Here is a 15,761-nt window from a genome sequence, read left to right as displayed (position 1 = left end):
TCATCCAGCAGCCGCAGGTTACCTTTTGGGCCACCGAGATTCTCTTCTCTTCACGCAGACAGATTGTATATTTTGTCAGAACACCTTTGTCTGTCACGGATTCGAGGGGTGCATTGAGGTGCAGGCGCAACAATGTATCATAGATAGCTGTAGAAATATATTATCACGAACACCTTTTAATCTGTAGTCACCCCCTCCACCGTTGAAAACCGCAGCCGTCAACCTCGACACGCTGCATGCTTCATGCTGGATTTTTGCTGCACCGGTTGGTGTTTGGACAGGGGAGTTCATATGGCCGGCGACTGTACTTAAAATGTAGCTCTTGAAAATTAATTTCTACAGCTACATGCGAAACATTTTTATGTTGCTTGTTTTCTGTAACCTTTATCTTTGGGTTTTTCAGTGTAGAGGAGGAGGCAAAAAAAATTAACATTGGCCAAGGGACAAATATTAGCATGTGCCGTTATGGTCAGTCGGCAGCCCTGTACGGTTCATAAATGCAGGGTGGCGAGGTGAGAAGGGTGCGTGTGTGGCAAACATGGATTGTAGCACCTGAGCTCCCCACCTTCTGTCGGTGTTTGTCAGTTTTTTTTTTTTTTTTTTTTTGCAACTTGACTTTCCTTGGTTATGTTCGCTGATACCGAAAAGAACCCATTATCGCACCCAATGAACGCTGGCGACCGATGACAGCGCCTGACAAAGCGTGTCTGCCCAAACGTCTCTGCTTTTTGCCATCTTCTTTTAGACATATTGTTTCCCATCTATGCATTTGTTGGTGACCTCTTACCCATACAATAACCTCAAATGTACACAGGAAGACTGCTGTCAGCGGAAAGAAAACCGGCCGCTGTAGAAGTTAAAAGTGAGAGCAAAGCAAAAAATCACTCATTGCCAAAATAAACCAGTGATGCGTCGGATTTTTCAGTGGCTTTTCTTTTTTTATATCCAAACCTGTGAGCTCATTTCTCACAATAAATGTAACAAGATACATAAGTCGAGCAGCGTATCATAATACATCGCAAAATTATTTCACTACTGAAACACAAATGGATTTCGGAAATGCATTTCGGTACAGAAATAGAGATACTCACAAGTGCCCCTAAGATTACATCGCAATGCTTGCATGTTGTGATGTTGCCCCGATTGTAATTCTTCATTCGTTTTACATTGCTGCTGACGCCGGTTACTTGTTCCAAAATAAGCACTCTATGCCTGTGTGGAGGCTGATGCTCATGGTCTTAACTGCAGGGAATAATAGCAGTTGACAAGAGCAAACATGTTTTGGCCTTCTACATTAAAATATGTTTTGCTTTATCCTTTTACCTAACGCCGGACGAGAACACCCCACCGGCACCATGTGTCCTCTACAAAAAGCAAGAGCTGGACGATGCAGACTTTCTTCACCTTGTTGAGGATCGTGAGCGCTTGTTTTCCGTTTTTAATGCAGAAGGGGGGCGGTGCATGTTGTTGGCAGCATATGGGCTTTTCAGCATCCAGTACGAATGCAAGGCCTCCAACACACTGGTTGCTCTGGAGAGGATTTTCCTTGTCTTGAGCGACACCAATCCAAGGACAGTCGTAATTAAATTTTTGAGCAAAGTATGCAGAAAGGTATGTGGTTGAAGAGATGTTTTGTGAGCCGTTTTAAAAGTGTATAATCCACTTTTCTCGCCAGTATTATCAGGTTAATTTTTATTTTGCTTCCAGAACGAATGATAGAAGGTTTTATGGAGGCATGTCTTCTTTTTCTTTCTTTAAATGTTGGGCACTTTTTGTGATAACTAATGCTGACCTCCTGTAGACGAGGTGCTTAGAATTTAGCTGTACGAGTTCCTTATCCATAGTCGTCTACCAGAACTTTATAATTTTCTTTGTATGTGAGCAAGAGTATAGCGTATTCTACTGAAACGTTTGCTTTTTTGCCGTAGAGTGCAAGTTCATTCTGCAATAATTTCCATTACATGTTTGCAGATAGCATTCTTTATTTCATGGAATGGCATACATTGTATTTTCCATTTCTCAAGCTTCAATAAATGTTCAATTTAGCACATTCTAATTGATGTCATATTGAACTTCACCTAATGAAATACTGCTGAGGTTCAGTCAAGGGCTACACCACCCCCCTCTACCCTGCTTGCAATTAGTAAACAGATGTGCGTAGGAGACAAGTGATAAGCGATGCGTGTTGCCTGCAATCCTCTGAGACAAACAAAACATGTCACTTGATCTCCAAACAGGAAAGCTTTACATGCTTAGTTTGCGGCAGACCATGATGTTCACAGTGGTTCAGCCGTGCAGTGCGATGCTTGGGGCCACTGCTTGCTCACTTAGAGTTCGAGAAAGGGGGGGTGCGGTAACACTTCTCAAGTGCCCACGGGGTTATGATGCGGCTTGCAAGGAGCTCTTTTGTATTACTTCTTCATGAAGTGAGTTGTGTTTAGTGTGACTCATTATTTCTTTATCACGTGCCTCGTATGTGGTGATGTGGCAATCCCTCTAAGTGAAAAAAGTGTAAATGTGTTCTGTAAACATGATAAGCTGTAAATCATATAATAATAATAAAAGAATATGTGATACCACATATGATTTTCGTACAATTTACAAGTTCTGATATGTGCATTGGACACATTCCAATGATATGTTCACTTTGGTCTATACTTCTTTTCACCCTTCGTCCGAGCGCGCCGGACGCTACCAGCCAATCCAGCGTCGAGAAAGCGTCATGTGACCTTGAACTCCACATAACCAAAACGTTGCATGATACTCTCCCGGCGCCAGATTGGCTGGGGTGGCCCAGCATCCACTGGGCCACCCCAGCAGGAGCCCATTTCATGCTCAGCACCCTTCACCAAGGGTGTTAGCAAGCACCCTTTGTGAAGGGTGCTTGCCTGAACGCCATAAGGGTGTTACCCCAGGGACAAACCGATTTACACCCTTAAGTGTGTAAAAACCTTTACTGTGTACTCAAGGCTTCTTTTTCCCATTAGTGCCAGTAAGCTTGTGTAAAGTGAAAAATATTGTAACTGAACAGTAGAGAGTTTTAGTAGATCGCTCCCTTGACTCCGATAACGATACCCAATACTCCGCCACCGCCTCCCTTACGCATCCATGGTATCGTTATCGGGACTATCGGAGGTATCGGAACGATCTACTAAAACTCTCTATTGTTGCACTGTCCCTTCACCTAAAGTTATTTCTTTTTATTTTTTTGTACTGCTGCACTACCGGAGGATCTTAATGGTGGGACAACATACCATCCCTGAACCTACAAAGACTGGAGTGGTGGTCGCAACTAGCGTCGTAAGACTTAGTACTCAAAAAGTCCAATAAATATTGAGCAGCCTTGCAGCAGCTTCGCGTGTCACTACTATGTACGAGTTTCTGGGGTTGAGTTATAAAACATGACCTTCCGAAACTCTTGACAGTTTTCTGAGGAACACTGAGGCAGTCTGTGATAAATTATGCATTAAGTGTATAACTATACAGCCACTTTCGGCCAGTGACTGGCCGGAAGTCAATGGCCAGTGGCTGGCCGAAAGTGACTGACCAAAGGTGAATGGCAAGTCACTGGCCTAAAGTGAATGGCTAGTCACTGGCCAAATGTGAATGGCCAGTCATTGGCCAAAGGTGAATGGCCAGTCTCTGGCCAAAGGTGAATGGCCAGTCTCTGGCCTAAAGAGAATGGCCAGCCACTGGACAAAGGCGAATGGCCAGTCACTGGCTTAAAGTGAATTGCCAGTCACTGGCCTAAAGTGAATGGCCAGCGACTGGCATAAAGTGAATGGCAAGTCACCAGTCGAGGACGAAAACACTTCTATTGCCGAGCACTTTGGCCAAGCTTGCGCCATCGAAAATCTGGTTGGCCATAGTACACTTTCCAGCGACGGCCCATTCACAACGTGCTGCTTGGGTAATTGACCAAAATCTGTTAGCTTTGTAATTCATGGCTTTATGGACCTTGTTGTAACTGCAGTGCTAAAAGCCAGTCAATATTAAAGGCTATCCCTATTTAAACCATTCACAAAAAGCCAAGCGGCTTGGAGGTATTCACTGTCCAACTTTTGCGTTTTTAATGTCGGATGCGAAAACCGTGCTCAGCTTGAGCTCAAGATTTCGTGCCGTTAATAATGGGGAGAACAGTGGCCTAGTCATACCGGGTACGTCGTCACTATCTCGACAGTATGTCCTTGGCGGAAGCATCGGCGTCATACTTCCTGGATAGTGAAGGTGCGTCCGAAGCAACCACGGCCGCACGACATCCTGAGACCTTCTGAGCGCAAGATTTTGGAATTGGGCGACGAAAAGGCTGACTTTTAGCACTGAATATTTCGAAACTTGTTGCCATTCGTAAATTGTGTCAATTGTGTTAGTTTATAATATTCACTGCCTTTGAAACTAGAATTGAAACATACCCCATAAAACCATTATTAAAAATTTTGGCTAATTAGTTTTGAATAACATACTGCTAAGGGTTTTCCCCTTATGTAATGTCCTCTGAGCCCCACAAACACACATTGAAGTCAACATCCAAGTAACACTCACGCCGTTTTGTTTTTACTTTGTTTGAATCAAAATAGATAGCTTTGTATTGATGTATATACAAATATAATAAATACCGGGTGCATGTGCATGCAGCTGTGCACCATCCCACTATAGAGGTCCACTTTTTTCTGAAGCAAAACTGGATCAAACGGACAAGGCCAGTTTTACATAAAACCCCAGCCCTGCATGTGCCAAAGAGTGCCAAACATGATTGCTCACCTCATAGAACACTCTGCGCTGCTTGCGGTCTTTGACGGTGAGTCTACTCGCTTGGTGCAGCTGGGACCTGCAATAAATTCAATACCGCTTGCCATATCCCACAAAGTAACAAAGAGAAGCCAGTAATACATAAGTCTACAGCACGACAGTTACCAAGGACCGCTAGAAATTCTCGCTCGATTCATAGAACTCTTCATGCGACAAAACCCTGCATTAAGGACCGATTGAACTTAGTATAAATGTTGCAGAAAAATAAGTATCTGTATTCAGCTGTATCAAAACGCGTGATCTAATGTAATAATTGTGTGGCCTTAAAGGGGGTAGGGAAACGAAATTTCAGCGCTCATTTTCTAGCTTGAATGTGTTGCATGTTGCACCCTAACCTCAGAAAGACCAGTCTTCCGTTGAAAGGCACAAGAAAACTAATTTTAAAGCTAAATAAACGATATCTCAATGTGCACCTGGTGGATGCATGCGGAACCTATTTGGGAGGTAATCTAGCAACACTGAGGAACTTGCTACGTAGTTGTGACGCAGCAGATTCCTTTGGAGCAGCGCCGCCCTTTAAAATTTCAACATTTTCTTTCTTAGCTTTCCTCCTGGCTCAACTCACAAATCGCACATTGTACCAAACGGTCCAAGAAAACGGAAAGGAAGGACTCCCCTCATTCTCGGACCCTCGTTCGTGCAACCGGAAACAGCCATTCTCCCCCTAGAACATCAGCCCGTCGCTTAAAACTCGAACAAAAGTTGCTTTCCCCATCTAGTTCAGCCCTAAACTGACAGTGTTGTGGAAGCTACGTGCTTCTTGGGCCAGCCCACGTGGGCCAGCCACACGCTCGTCACGCCACGGGTACTTCGAACGGCTTGGTTGTAACGCGCTAACGCTATTGACACCACCACAACTCTGCCAACACCACCAAGGGCAAAGCTCATAACCACGCCTGCCTTGCTACTCCACGAACGCGGGAAATCTTTTCGTTCTGTTTTTGTTTGCGCCGAATATCCCATGACGCATCGCGCTCACCGTTCGCTTCTCTTCGAACGCATGTTCGAGTGCACCGTTTGGAACGAAAAATATACCCAGTCGTTCAAAATACAAACGTGCGATTACCATTTACGGTTATTATCCATCATGCTGGACTCACTTCCGAACAAAATTTGAATATTTCAATTTTTGTTTCCGTAATCCTTTAAGGAACACAACTGTGATGATCTAATGAATGATGACGATAAAATAATTTTGTCTAAAGAGAGTGACCACAAGTGGATACTGAAAGAATCACTAGCAATGATGAAACCTAGAAATCTATTAGTGCCTTCCCTGTGTTTTGCCATCCAGTGGAAGAAGTTTCTTGGCCTATATTTTTGTTAAAAACAGTTGTGATGCGTCTGTCTGTTTTTTTTTAAATCTTAATGTTGTGCATATTTTTTATTTCCTAGGTTGAAAGCTCAAGGCACTTCCTCTTGTTTGTTCAATCACATTTACCCAAATGTTAGTAGGTTGCTTTTTTATGTTTACTGTCCTTGGCTATGTCAGGGGTTGTGAACAGTAAAACGCTGTAAGGCCCAGGAAGGAATTCCCTATGTAAAGTGGTGGCAAGCAGAAGATAAATTGTAAGGACTGACTTCATGTCTTCCCCTACGTTTTCTTTTTTGGGTCGCCTCTCCATTTTTTCCCCATTAATACTCAGCTGTGTTTGATTCTTCTCTTCGTTTGTGTCATCCTTCAGAGACCCGTCTTTAATAAATTATGTGTTTAGCCTGTTTAGCCAGCTTGCACCCTCGTTTTTGTTTATTAATAAATGATTGTAGGATTCAACTGCAAGCACGGTGTTAATGCATACTAATAAATAACAGCATACTTTTATTGGCTAGTGCTGATGATTGGACTAGTTAGTAGCCAATTATTGAAAATAAATCATGAAGAATACGGGAACAGAGGATATGAACACAACACATCGCTGTGTTGATCTCCTCCTTCTTGTCCGCGCGATTCACATTCCATGTATTCAATAACACATTTATTATTAATTTTCTGCTTGGTATCATCTCTATAGGGGTTCACTGGAACGACCCACCTGCTATTGCATTCACTTTAGGGTAGCTCCACCATCCTCATGCTGCCATCGTTCAGGAAGTGCAAGGCGGGTGTCACCCTCACTCTTGTGGTGGGTGTCTCTCTCTTCCTCTTGTGGTTCAGTTCCCCAGGTTCCCATAGGTTTCAAGCTGCTAGCCAAACTGAGTCAGGCCTTCCAGCTTTGCAGGAAATGTCAATTCCACTCTTTTATACATAGACGCCCACATTTTGCGTGTACGTGAAAGAAGCTATAACAGAGAGGAAAGAAAATGATTTGCCATTTTTTAATGCATCCTTTTCTTTTGCTGAGAACATACATAAACGTTACACGCTATTGTACATTCAGTGGTGCGGCTTAATTTAGGAAGAGCGCTTTTTTTATATAACTTTTATATAAAGAAAAAGCGCAATATAGTGGGTCGGGCATAAATGGTTGCTATGAACTGCCCTATCCATTAACACATTACCTGATATCATCAAAAGAGTAGAGTAGCGTAGGGCTGCACTGCACCAATTAGGACTTTGCAACCAATTAATAGTTCGCATTTATTTGTTTATTACTATTGGCTATTATTCTTTGACAGAAAGAATAACCGGGCGAGTTGGTACGGTGGTAGTCTTTGAACTTCATCAAATATTCAGGTTTGACATTAGTTAATTTTTTCCGCCTTTTTTCATGCTTTTGCTTTTTCAAGCTGCTCTGCTTTTTGTAAGGGCTTTCGCAACTACTAAAAACCTGACATTTAAAAACTCCTTTTTATTTTTTACATCCCACAATCGTAAACTTAAAAAGTGTGCCGGTGAAACAACGGGCAAGTAAAAGAAACAAACAACAGAGAGCGTTGTTTGTCTGTTTTCTTAGCGCTTTTACCCTCGAAAATATGACGAAGAGACCGCGCGTCTCTACAGCACAGGCATTAGCTTAAGCAAAAAAAAAAAAGTCATGCTGCATGCTCACTCTTGTGACGTTTTTCTCGCTCCCGCTTTATGAAACAATTCTTTGGCGAGCGGCTGTTAGGACAAGACGTCAGAACTAGCATGACCTGTGATTAACACTTTGGGATGGCGACTGAATACTTGAACTGCCGTCAGACGGCACTTGAACGCTCCGCACAAGCGTCGTCGGACGACCGCCGCACGACGGCGCCCAGAACATGCCCACGGTTCCGACGCACGGGAATCTTTCTCACACTGCGGAGCGAGCCACAGGTTTTGAAGAAAATACGCTCTTTTCAAATAACGAAATAACACAGGACAGAAGCATAGTTAGAATCAAGCATACCTTAGCAAGCACACGGTATACACGACAAAGTTTGAAACAGCAGCCCACTTCGCAGAAACAGAAGAAAGTTGCCTACCGGCGTTTGCACGAGTCGTGCATGGGCGGTTCTGAACTTACGGGCGTTGGCAAGACGCAGCGTCTCCCAGCTCTCAGTCATCGATTGCTATTCTTGAACACGGTATTCGCAAGGAAGATATCTAAAATATCCACTAAAACGACTAAAACGTAAAAGATGGAGATTTCCGAAGTCTCTGGAACTCCAACGACCATCCAACCGAGCCCAACGCATAGAGTAATCTACGCAAGGTAAAGAGCGGACACTGTCGTAGGCCCCCAGCGTCCCGTATAACAACTAGCGCGCCATACGATCGATGAGAAAAGCTTACTCTCAATTCCGGTTCCGGTGGTTTCAGTTTCGGTTTTGTTTCCGGCGCTTTTTTTGCCGAGCATGCTGTCGCGCGTCTTCTCTTACTTGATGGCACAAATGCTTCTGATTAGAGGCTTCACACCACGAAAGAGCAAAAATTATTGTCTTTGCTGTTGTGAAATATTAAGATATCTATTCTTGTCATACTGCTTCCGTTTGTTAACGTGTTTACGAAGTATTTTCAGGCAACAACAAAAAGTGCTTCAGAATGATTTATTTTGAGGTGAATCATAAACAGACTTGAACAATTCAGAATCGCGAAGTATTCATCATGAGGGCACACACATTCATATCAAGAAGAAACGTTACAAGAGTCCCACATTTACCAACAATTCAAAACAGAACTTTCCAGTGATGCTAAACGGTTTGATTGAATTAATCATTGGTTGTCAAAATGCTGAGCAGTTTCAGTAATGTGGACATGTGGCCTTAGCTATCATTAACAAGTACTGTAAGCGACTTTATTGTTGCGAGCTCGACATTTAGCGATGTGCCAATTTCGGGAATATTTAGCGGGCACAAACTTTCACCACCGTGAGTGACATTGCATGTATTCATGTCCATAGGGCAACTTATTCACGTTACCAATTTCTTGTGAACTTGATCAAATCGCGATATTTGCGAAAATTAGGTCCACGCGAAGATTAGGTCGTTTACGCTATTAGAGCACAGCCTAGACTGCACAGAATTCAAAGAAGCAGATTCAATGTCAATATACAGTACACTATTTAGTAGCCTAACACTTCTCGTAGGCTAACAAAAAGGACCTCATACAGACCCAGGGAATATTCAACATTCCCATGCATATTCAACACAATGTGTCTACAGCAGAAAATATAGCAATGCTAGTACTGGGCCTGTGGGAAATTACAGCAAGAACAGGCAGCTGAGGTCAAACCACCAACAGTGTTAGGTAGTAAAAATATACAAAAAAAATCTGTTACCAAAGTAATCATACAACATTTGGTCAATATACAAGGCACATTGATTAAAACATTACCATATCGGACATGTTCGGCATATACTCCACGCACGCACCCATCTAAGATCACTTTGCTACAAAAAGTCCTCATCCCGTGTATAAAAAAACTATGTCCTGCATTATAAAGTTGCAAAAAAGCCAGAAATATAATCGGCATGCAAACTGCACAACTCAATTAAAATTCGTTCTTTCATAGGCGCCTAAAACACCGTACCATACTAAGCTTTGAACTTGTCGAGTTGAGCGCCAGCAACAGAAGAATGAAACCGAACTTTTTGCAAGTTTCGATTAATAAAGCGCACATGCCAGCACAACCGCACCCTGCAAAACATCTTCAAAAACCTCCGCTGACACTCCTCGGAGCATAAATGCAAAAACTAATACGCGACAGATGGTGATACAAAACATGACAGACATTGCGCAGGTGTGCTACGCTATCTATAACACACATAAAGTGAGATTCCAGGCTGTGAATGTAAGTGAAAGTAGCCTCCGAAGGCACAGTTAAGTTGCCGAACATCTTTCCTGGAACATGAAAGGCTTTAAGCATCGTAAAATTGTGGTGGGGCCAGTTCAAGTTGTCAGACCCTTCCCTCAGTGACCCAGAACAAAGACAACCCTGTAAACTTTTTTCCAGGAACAGCTTGATAAGAAATCCTGCAACATAATAGGTAGCAGAGTCGTCTATTATGTTAGAGTCTTTACTTGATGCAACTTCCGAAATATCGTCCAATGGAGGGAAGTCGTCCACGGGGGCACATTCCACGGCATCAGCGGTTGAGGTTGTCTCTAGTGAAAACGGGGACATCTCCTGAAGGAGATTAGTGTTGTCATCTTCAACATTTCCCCTTTCCGAGAGCTTTAGGAGCATCATGATCCCAATGTGCCTCAGTCCACAAGTAAACTGATACACATTAAGATTGGTGTTGCAGCCGTGTTGTTGCCTCATCTGCCCGAAAATATTTTTCGCGCGAATCTTGCTGCAGTCGCCGTGTCAAAAGAAAGCTGAAGTTATATTTCTCAGAAATAACCTCCCAGAGCATGAGGACGGCCCTGATAGTAACCTGCCACCCAGTGACTGTTTGTGGCTGCCGTCTAAACTTCAAACTTCCAGGCTGCTCCCCATGGAAGTTGGTTGCAAAGGAAATCAAGGATTTCAGTGTCGCCCTTTCTAATCGCATAGCGTAACTTGTGTTCAGATTTCTTTGGTCTCGAGCTGTTAAGGCAGTCAAAAATTTTGTCCAAGCGGTCACAAAAGTATGCCGTGGACATGGCCGCCCCAGGGAGCTGTCTGGCATACACAAGAGCTAAAAGTGCAATGCATACTGATGAACTGAGGACCTGAGTCGGACGTTTCACCTTCATGTTACTGAAAGGTTTCTTGTAAATATGCCCGTCTGTCAGTTTCCGGGCTAATCGTAGTCGCATCTCGTGCGTGGAGTGGTAAAGTTGCACAATGTAGTTCCAGTCTACAGTTTCACTCCCGATGTGAAGCTTGTGGGCTTGCAGGTTGTTACGGGTGGTCTTTATGAGGTGCGGGACATCAAAAATAAAATAGACACTTTCATTTCTTACTTTGAAAAATAGCTGCTCAACAGACACTCCAAGTTGATGCGCCAAGCTTACGTTGGAGGCACCCTGGTCACAGACCACTGCTTTGATATTAATGCCAATGTCGTTCAGGTTCTCAATCAATGACATAAGCAGGTTACGAGTTACAGAGGATGGCGTTGACGTATGCCCAATAGTGTATGCTAGAGGTTCCACCCACCTCCTAGAAACTCCAGAGAGGAGGAAAACCTGGGCTCTGTCAGCAATACTGGAAGTTCGCTCAACACCATCATCTGCAAATCCGAGGACAACATCCTGCGCCACATCGTATGACAAGTTCTTTTTCAATATCATCTCGTCAAACACTAAAGTACAAATGCGGTCGCGTTCACTTCATGACTGTTTTTGACGCAATCGATGACATAATGCCTGGAATGATACCCGGCGTCATTTTGACATTGGCGAGCCACCTTCGTAGTGAACGCCGAGAGGGTAGCGTGAACACTGAAGACATAAATCGGTCTGCCCGCGGTCCATGAAAATTCAGATGGAGCGACAATTTCTTCAGCCACAGTGGAAATCGATTCCCCTTACCCTGCGACCTATTCTTTATATGCGATGATATGAGGTGAAATACCTCTTCAGAAACATGAGGCCGAATTATTTCCAGAGCTTGAGAAGCTGTCAGAGGCGTCTTCAGCTGCTGTTTCCGCAGTCTGGCTATCGTCTTTCTGTAGCTGGAAATTCTCGCCTGTAGTCGCTTCATAACGTCCTCAGGCCTTTTCATGAGCTTGCGGCAAACAGGTGCAGGATGGTTTGAACCAGCTATAAAAATGGCAAAAAGTCAGTGAGATTAAAAACAGTTGCAAGAAGTGCGATACGATTTAACCAGTACAAGCACCACTAACCAGTAGCATACCAGGTAAGGTGTGGAGTGAAGCCTGAATTTTCTTCTTCTGCTTTACCATTTAAGCACTGTCAAAGCCAGTGAAACTTCTGACCACCAATTACGTCATTCTTTTACTAGTCATGTAAAAGGTTCTGTACTAAATGTCTTCACGTAAAATATTTGATAACCTTGCAAGTTAGAAAGGCTTAAAATAGCATAAAAAACGCAAAACAGCGATGAAAAATTCTCTTGAAACCTCCGCTTGATATGTGTGCTCCATTTTCCCACACCTCCCCAGTCATTAGTAATACAAATGGTTAGATCGGTATGCCACACGCACTAAGCAAAGGCTATAGCTTATAAAGGGACCTAGAATTCTTTAAACTGATCCTTCTGGAACAGATTGTATTATCTACTGGCTATAGAGGTTCACGCAAATATGTTTCAAAAAGTGGCGAAAGCAAAAAGGGACACTTACAGTGTTGACCTGGACCACAGTGGCCAGCGAAAAGACCAGAAGAGCTGGTTGCCTGACTTGGGTCTGGAAGAGTGCGCATATTAGGCACAGGCTGGTGCTTTAAAATAACTCTATATTACTGAGTGCTGCAGAGTGCATTACTGCGGAGCTGCATGGGAGTGGTGAATTCTGCAGTCCGTCGGGCTCTGCCTGGTCTGGAAAGGTTTCTTTATTAGACACAGAAGTGAACCATGACGAGATAACCTCTTACCAGGCACAGCACGGCTCGCTGCGACGGAGCTGCACTGGAGTGAAGGGCCAGACGAGCTGGTTGCCTGAGTGGGACCTGGAAGAGTGCGCATATTAGGCACAGGCTGATGCTTTAAAATAACTATATTACCGATTGCTGGAAAGTGCATTACTGCGGAGCTGCATGGGAGTGGTGAATTCTGCAGTCCGTCGGGCTCTGCCTGGTCTGGAAAGGTTTCTTTATTAGACACAGAAGTGAACCATGACGAGATAACCTCTTACCAGGCACAGCACGGCTCGCTGCGACGGAGCTGCACTGGAGTGAAGGGCCAGACGAGCTGGTTGCCTGAGTGGGACCTGGAAGAGTGCGTATATTAGGCACAGGCTGATGCTTTAAAATAACTATATTACCGATTGCTGGAGAGTGCATTACTGCGGAGCTGCATGGGAGTGGTGAATTCTGCAGTCTGTCGGGCTCTGCCTGGTCTGGAAAGGTTTCATTATTAGACACAGAAGTGCGCCATGACGAGATAACCTCTTACCAAGCACAGCACGGCTCGCTAAGACGGAGCTGCGCTGGAGTGAAGCGCCAGACGAGCTGGTTGCCTGAGTGGCACCTGGAAGAGTGCGCATATTAGGCACAAGCTGATGCTTTAAAATAACTCTATATTACCGAGTGCTGCAGAGTGCATTACTGCGGAGCTGCATGGGAGTGGTGAATTCTGCAGTCTGTCGGGCTCTGTCTGGTGTGGTAAGGTTTCATTATTAGATACAAAAGTGCACGATGACGAGATTACCTCTTACCTAGCACAGCACGGCTCGCTAGGACGGAGCTGCACTGGAGTGAAGGGCCAGACGAGCTGGTTGCCTGAGTGGCACCTGGAAGAGTGCGCATATTAGGCACAGCCTGATGCTTTAAAAAACTTTATATTACCGAGTGCTGCAGAGTGCATTACTGCGGAGCTGCATGGGAGTGGCGAATTCTGCCGTCTGTCGGGCTCTGCCTGGTCTGGAAAGGTTTCATTATTAGATACAGAAGTGCACGATGACGAGATAACCTCTTACCAAGCACAGCACGGCTCGCGAAGACGGAGCTGCACTGGAGTGAAGGGCCAGACGAGCTGGTTGCCTGAGTGGCACCTGGAAGAGTGCGCATAATAGGCACAGGCTGATGCTTTAAAATAACTCTATATTACTGAGTGCTGCAGAGTGCATTTCTGCGGAGCTGCATGGGAGCGGTGAATTCTGCAGTCTGTCGGGCTCTGCCTGGTCTGGGAAGGTTTCATTATTAGACACAGAAGTGCACCATGACAAGATAACCCCTTACCAGGCACAGCACGACTCGCTGCGAAGGAGCTGCACTGGAGTGAAGGGCAAGACGAGCTGGTTGCCTGAGTGGGACCTGGAAGAGTGCGCATATTAGGCACAGGCTGGTGGTTTAAAATAACTCTATTACCGAGTGCTGCAGAGTGCATTACTGCGGAGCTGCATGGGAGCGGTGAATTCTGCAGTCTGTCGGGCTCTGCCTGGTCTGGAAATGTTTCATTATTAGACACAGAAGTGCACCATGACGAGATTACCTCTTACCGAGCACAGCACGGCTCGCTGCGATGGAGCTGCACTGGAGTGAAGGGCCAGGCGAGCTGGTTGCCTGAGTGAGACCTGGAAGAGTGCGCATATTAGGCACAGGCTGGTGCTTTAAAATAACTCTATATTACGGAGTGCTGCAGAGTGCATTACTGCGGAGCTGCATGGGAGCGGTGAATTCTGCAGTCTGTCGGGCTCTGCCTGGTCTGTAAAGGTTTCATTATTTGACACAGAAGTGCACCATGACGAGATTACCTCTTACCAAGCACAGCACGGCTTGCTAAGACGGAGCTGCGCTGGAGTGAAGCGCCAGACGAGCTGGTTGCCTGAGTGGCACCTGGAAGAGTGCGCATATTAGGCACAAGCTGATGCTTTAAAATAACTCTATATTACCGAGTGCTGCAGAGTGCATTACTGCGGAGCTGCATGGGAGTGATGAATTCTGCAGTCTGTCGGGCTCTGTCTGGTGTGGTAAGGTTTCATTATTAGATACAAAAGTGCACGATGACGAGATTACCTCTTACCTAGCACAGCACGGCTCGCTAGGACGGAGCTGCACTGGAGTGAAGGGCCAGACGAGCTGGTTGCCTGAGTGGCACCTGGAAGAGTGCGAAATTAGGCACAGCCTGATGCTTTAAAATAACTTTATATTACCGAGTGCTGCAGAGTGCATTACTGCGGAGCTGCATGGGAGTGGCGAATTCTGCAGTCTGTCGGGCTCTGCCTGGTCTGGAAAGGTTTCATTATTAGATACAGAAGTGCACGATGACGAGATAACCTCTTACCAAGCACAGCACGGCTCGCGAAGACGGAGCTGCACTGGAGTGAAGGGCCAGACGAGCTGGTTGCCTGAGTGGCACCTGGAAGAGTGCGCATAATAGGCACAGGCTGATGCTTTAAAATAACTCTATATTACTGAGTGCTGCAGAGTGCATTTCTGCGGAGCTGCATGGGAGCGGTGAATTCTGCAGTCTGTCGGGCTCTGCCTGGTCTGGGAAGGTTTCATTATTAGACACAGAAGTGCACCATGACAAGATAACCCCTTACCAGGCACAGCACGACTCGCTGCGAAGGAGCTGCACTGGAGTGAAGGGCAAGACGAGCTGGTTGCCTGAGTGGGACCTGGAAGAGTGCGCATATTAGGCACAGGCTGGTGGTTTAAAATAACTCTATTACCGAGTGCTGCAGAGTGCATTACTGCGGAGCTGCATGGGAGCGGTGAATTCTGCAGTCTGTCGGGCTCTGCCTGGTCTGGAAATGTTTCATTATTAGACACAGAAGTGCACCATGACGAGATTACCTCTTACCGAGCACAGCACGGCTCGCTGCGACGGAGCTGCACTGGAGTGAAGGGCCAGGCGAGCTGGTTGCCTGAGTGAGACCTGGAAGAGTGCGCATATTAGGCACAGGCTGGTGCTTTAAAATAACTCTATATTACGGAGTGCTGCAGAGTGCATTACTGCGGAGCTGCATGGGAGCGGTGAATTCTGCAGTCT

The 15,761-nt window shown here is 45.2% G+C and overlaps 1 protein-coding gene across 1 annotated transcript in view; it reads right to left on the bottom strand.

Annotated features, from left to right (window-relative positions):
• Positions 1 to 12,051, bottom strand: part of LOC115331535 — a gene marked incomplete at its 3' end in the record, with an annotated part of 95,381 nt that extends 83,330 nt beyond the window's left edge. Inside the window, exons 1-2 of the mRNA XM_040217516.1 lie at positions 12,003 to 12,051; positions 11,721 to 11,908 (exon numbers count right to left, since the gene is read on the bottom strand). Of these exons, the coding sequence (XP_040073450.1) occupies positions 11,721 to 11,908; positions 12,003 to 12,051 (237 nt within the window). The remainder of the gene's footprint in view (positions 1 to 11,720; positions 11,909 to 12,002) is intronic.
• Between the last annotated feature and the right edge of the window lie 3,710 nt (positions 12,052 to 15,761).

Source organism: Ixodes scapularis, unplaced genomic scaffold, assembly GCF_016920785.2.
Source record: "Ixodes scapularis isolate PalLabHiFi unplaced genomic scaffold, ASM1692078v2 ptg000597l_1___fragment_3__unscaffolded, whole genome shotgun sequence".
NCBI classification, from domain to species: domain Eukaryota; kingdom Metazoa; phylum Arthropoda; class Arachnida; order Ixodida; family Ixodidae; genus Ixodes; species Ixodes scapularis.
This window is presented reverse-complemented; position numbering and strand designations above follow the sequence as displayed.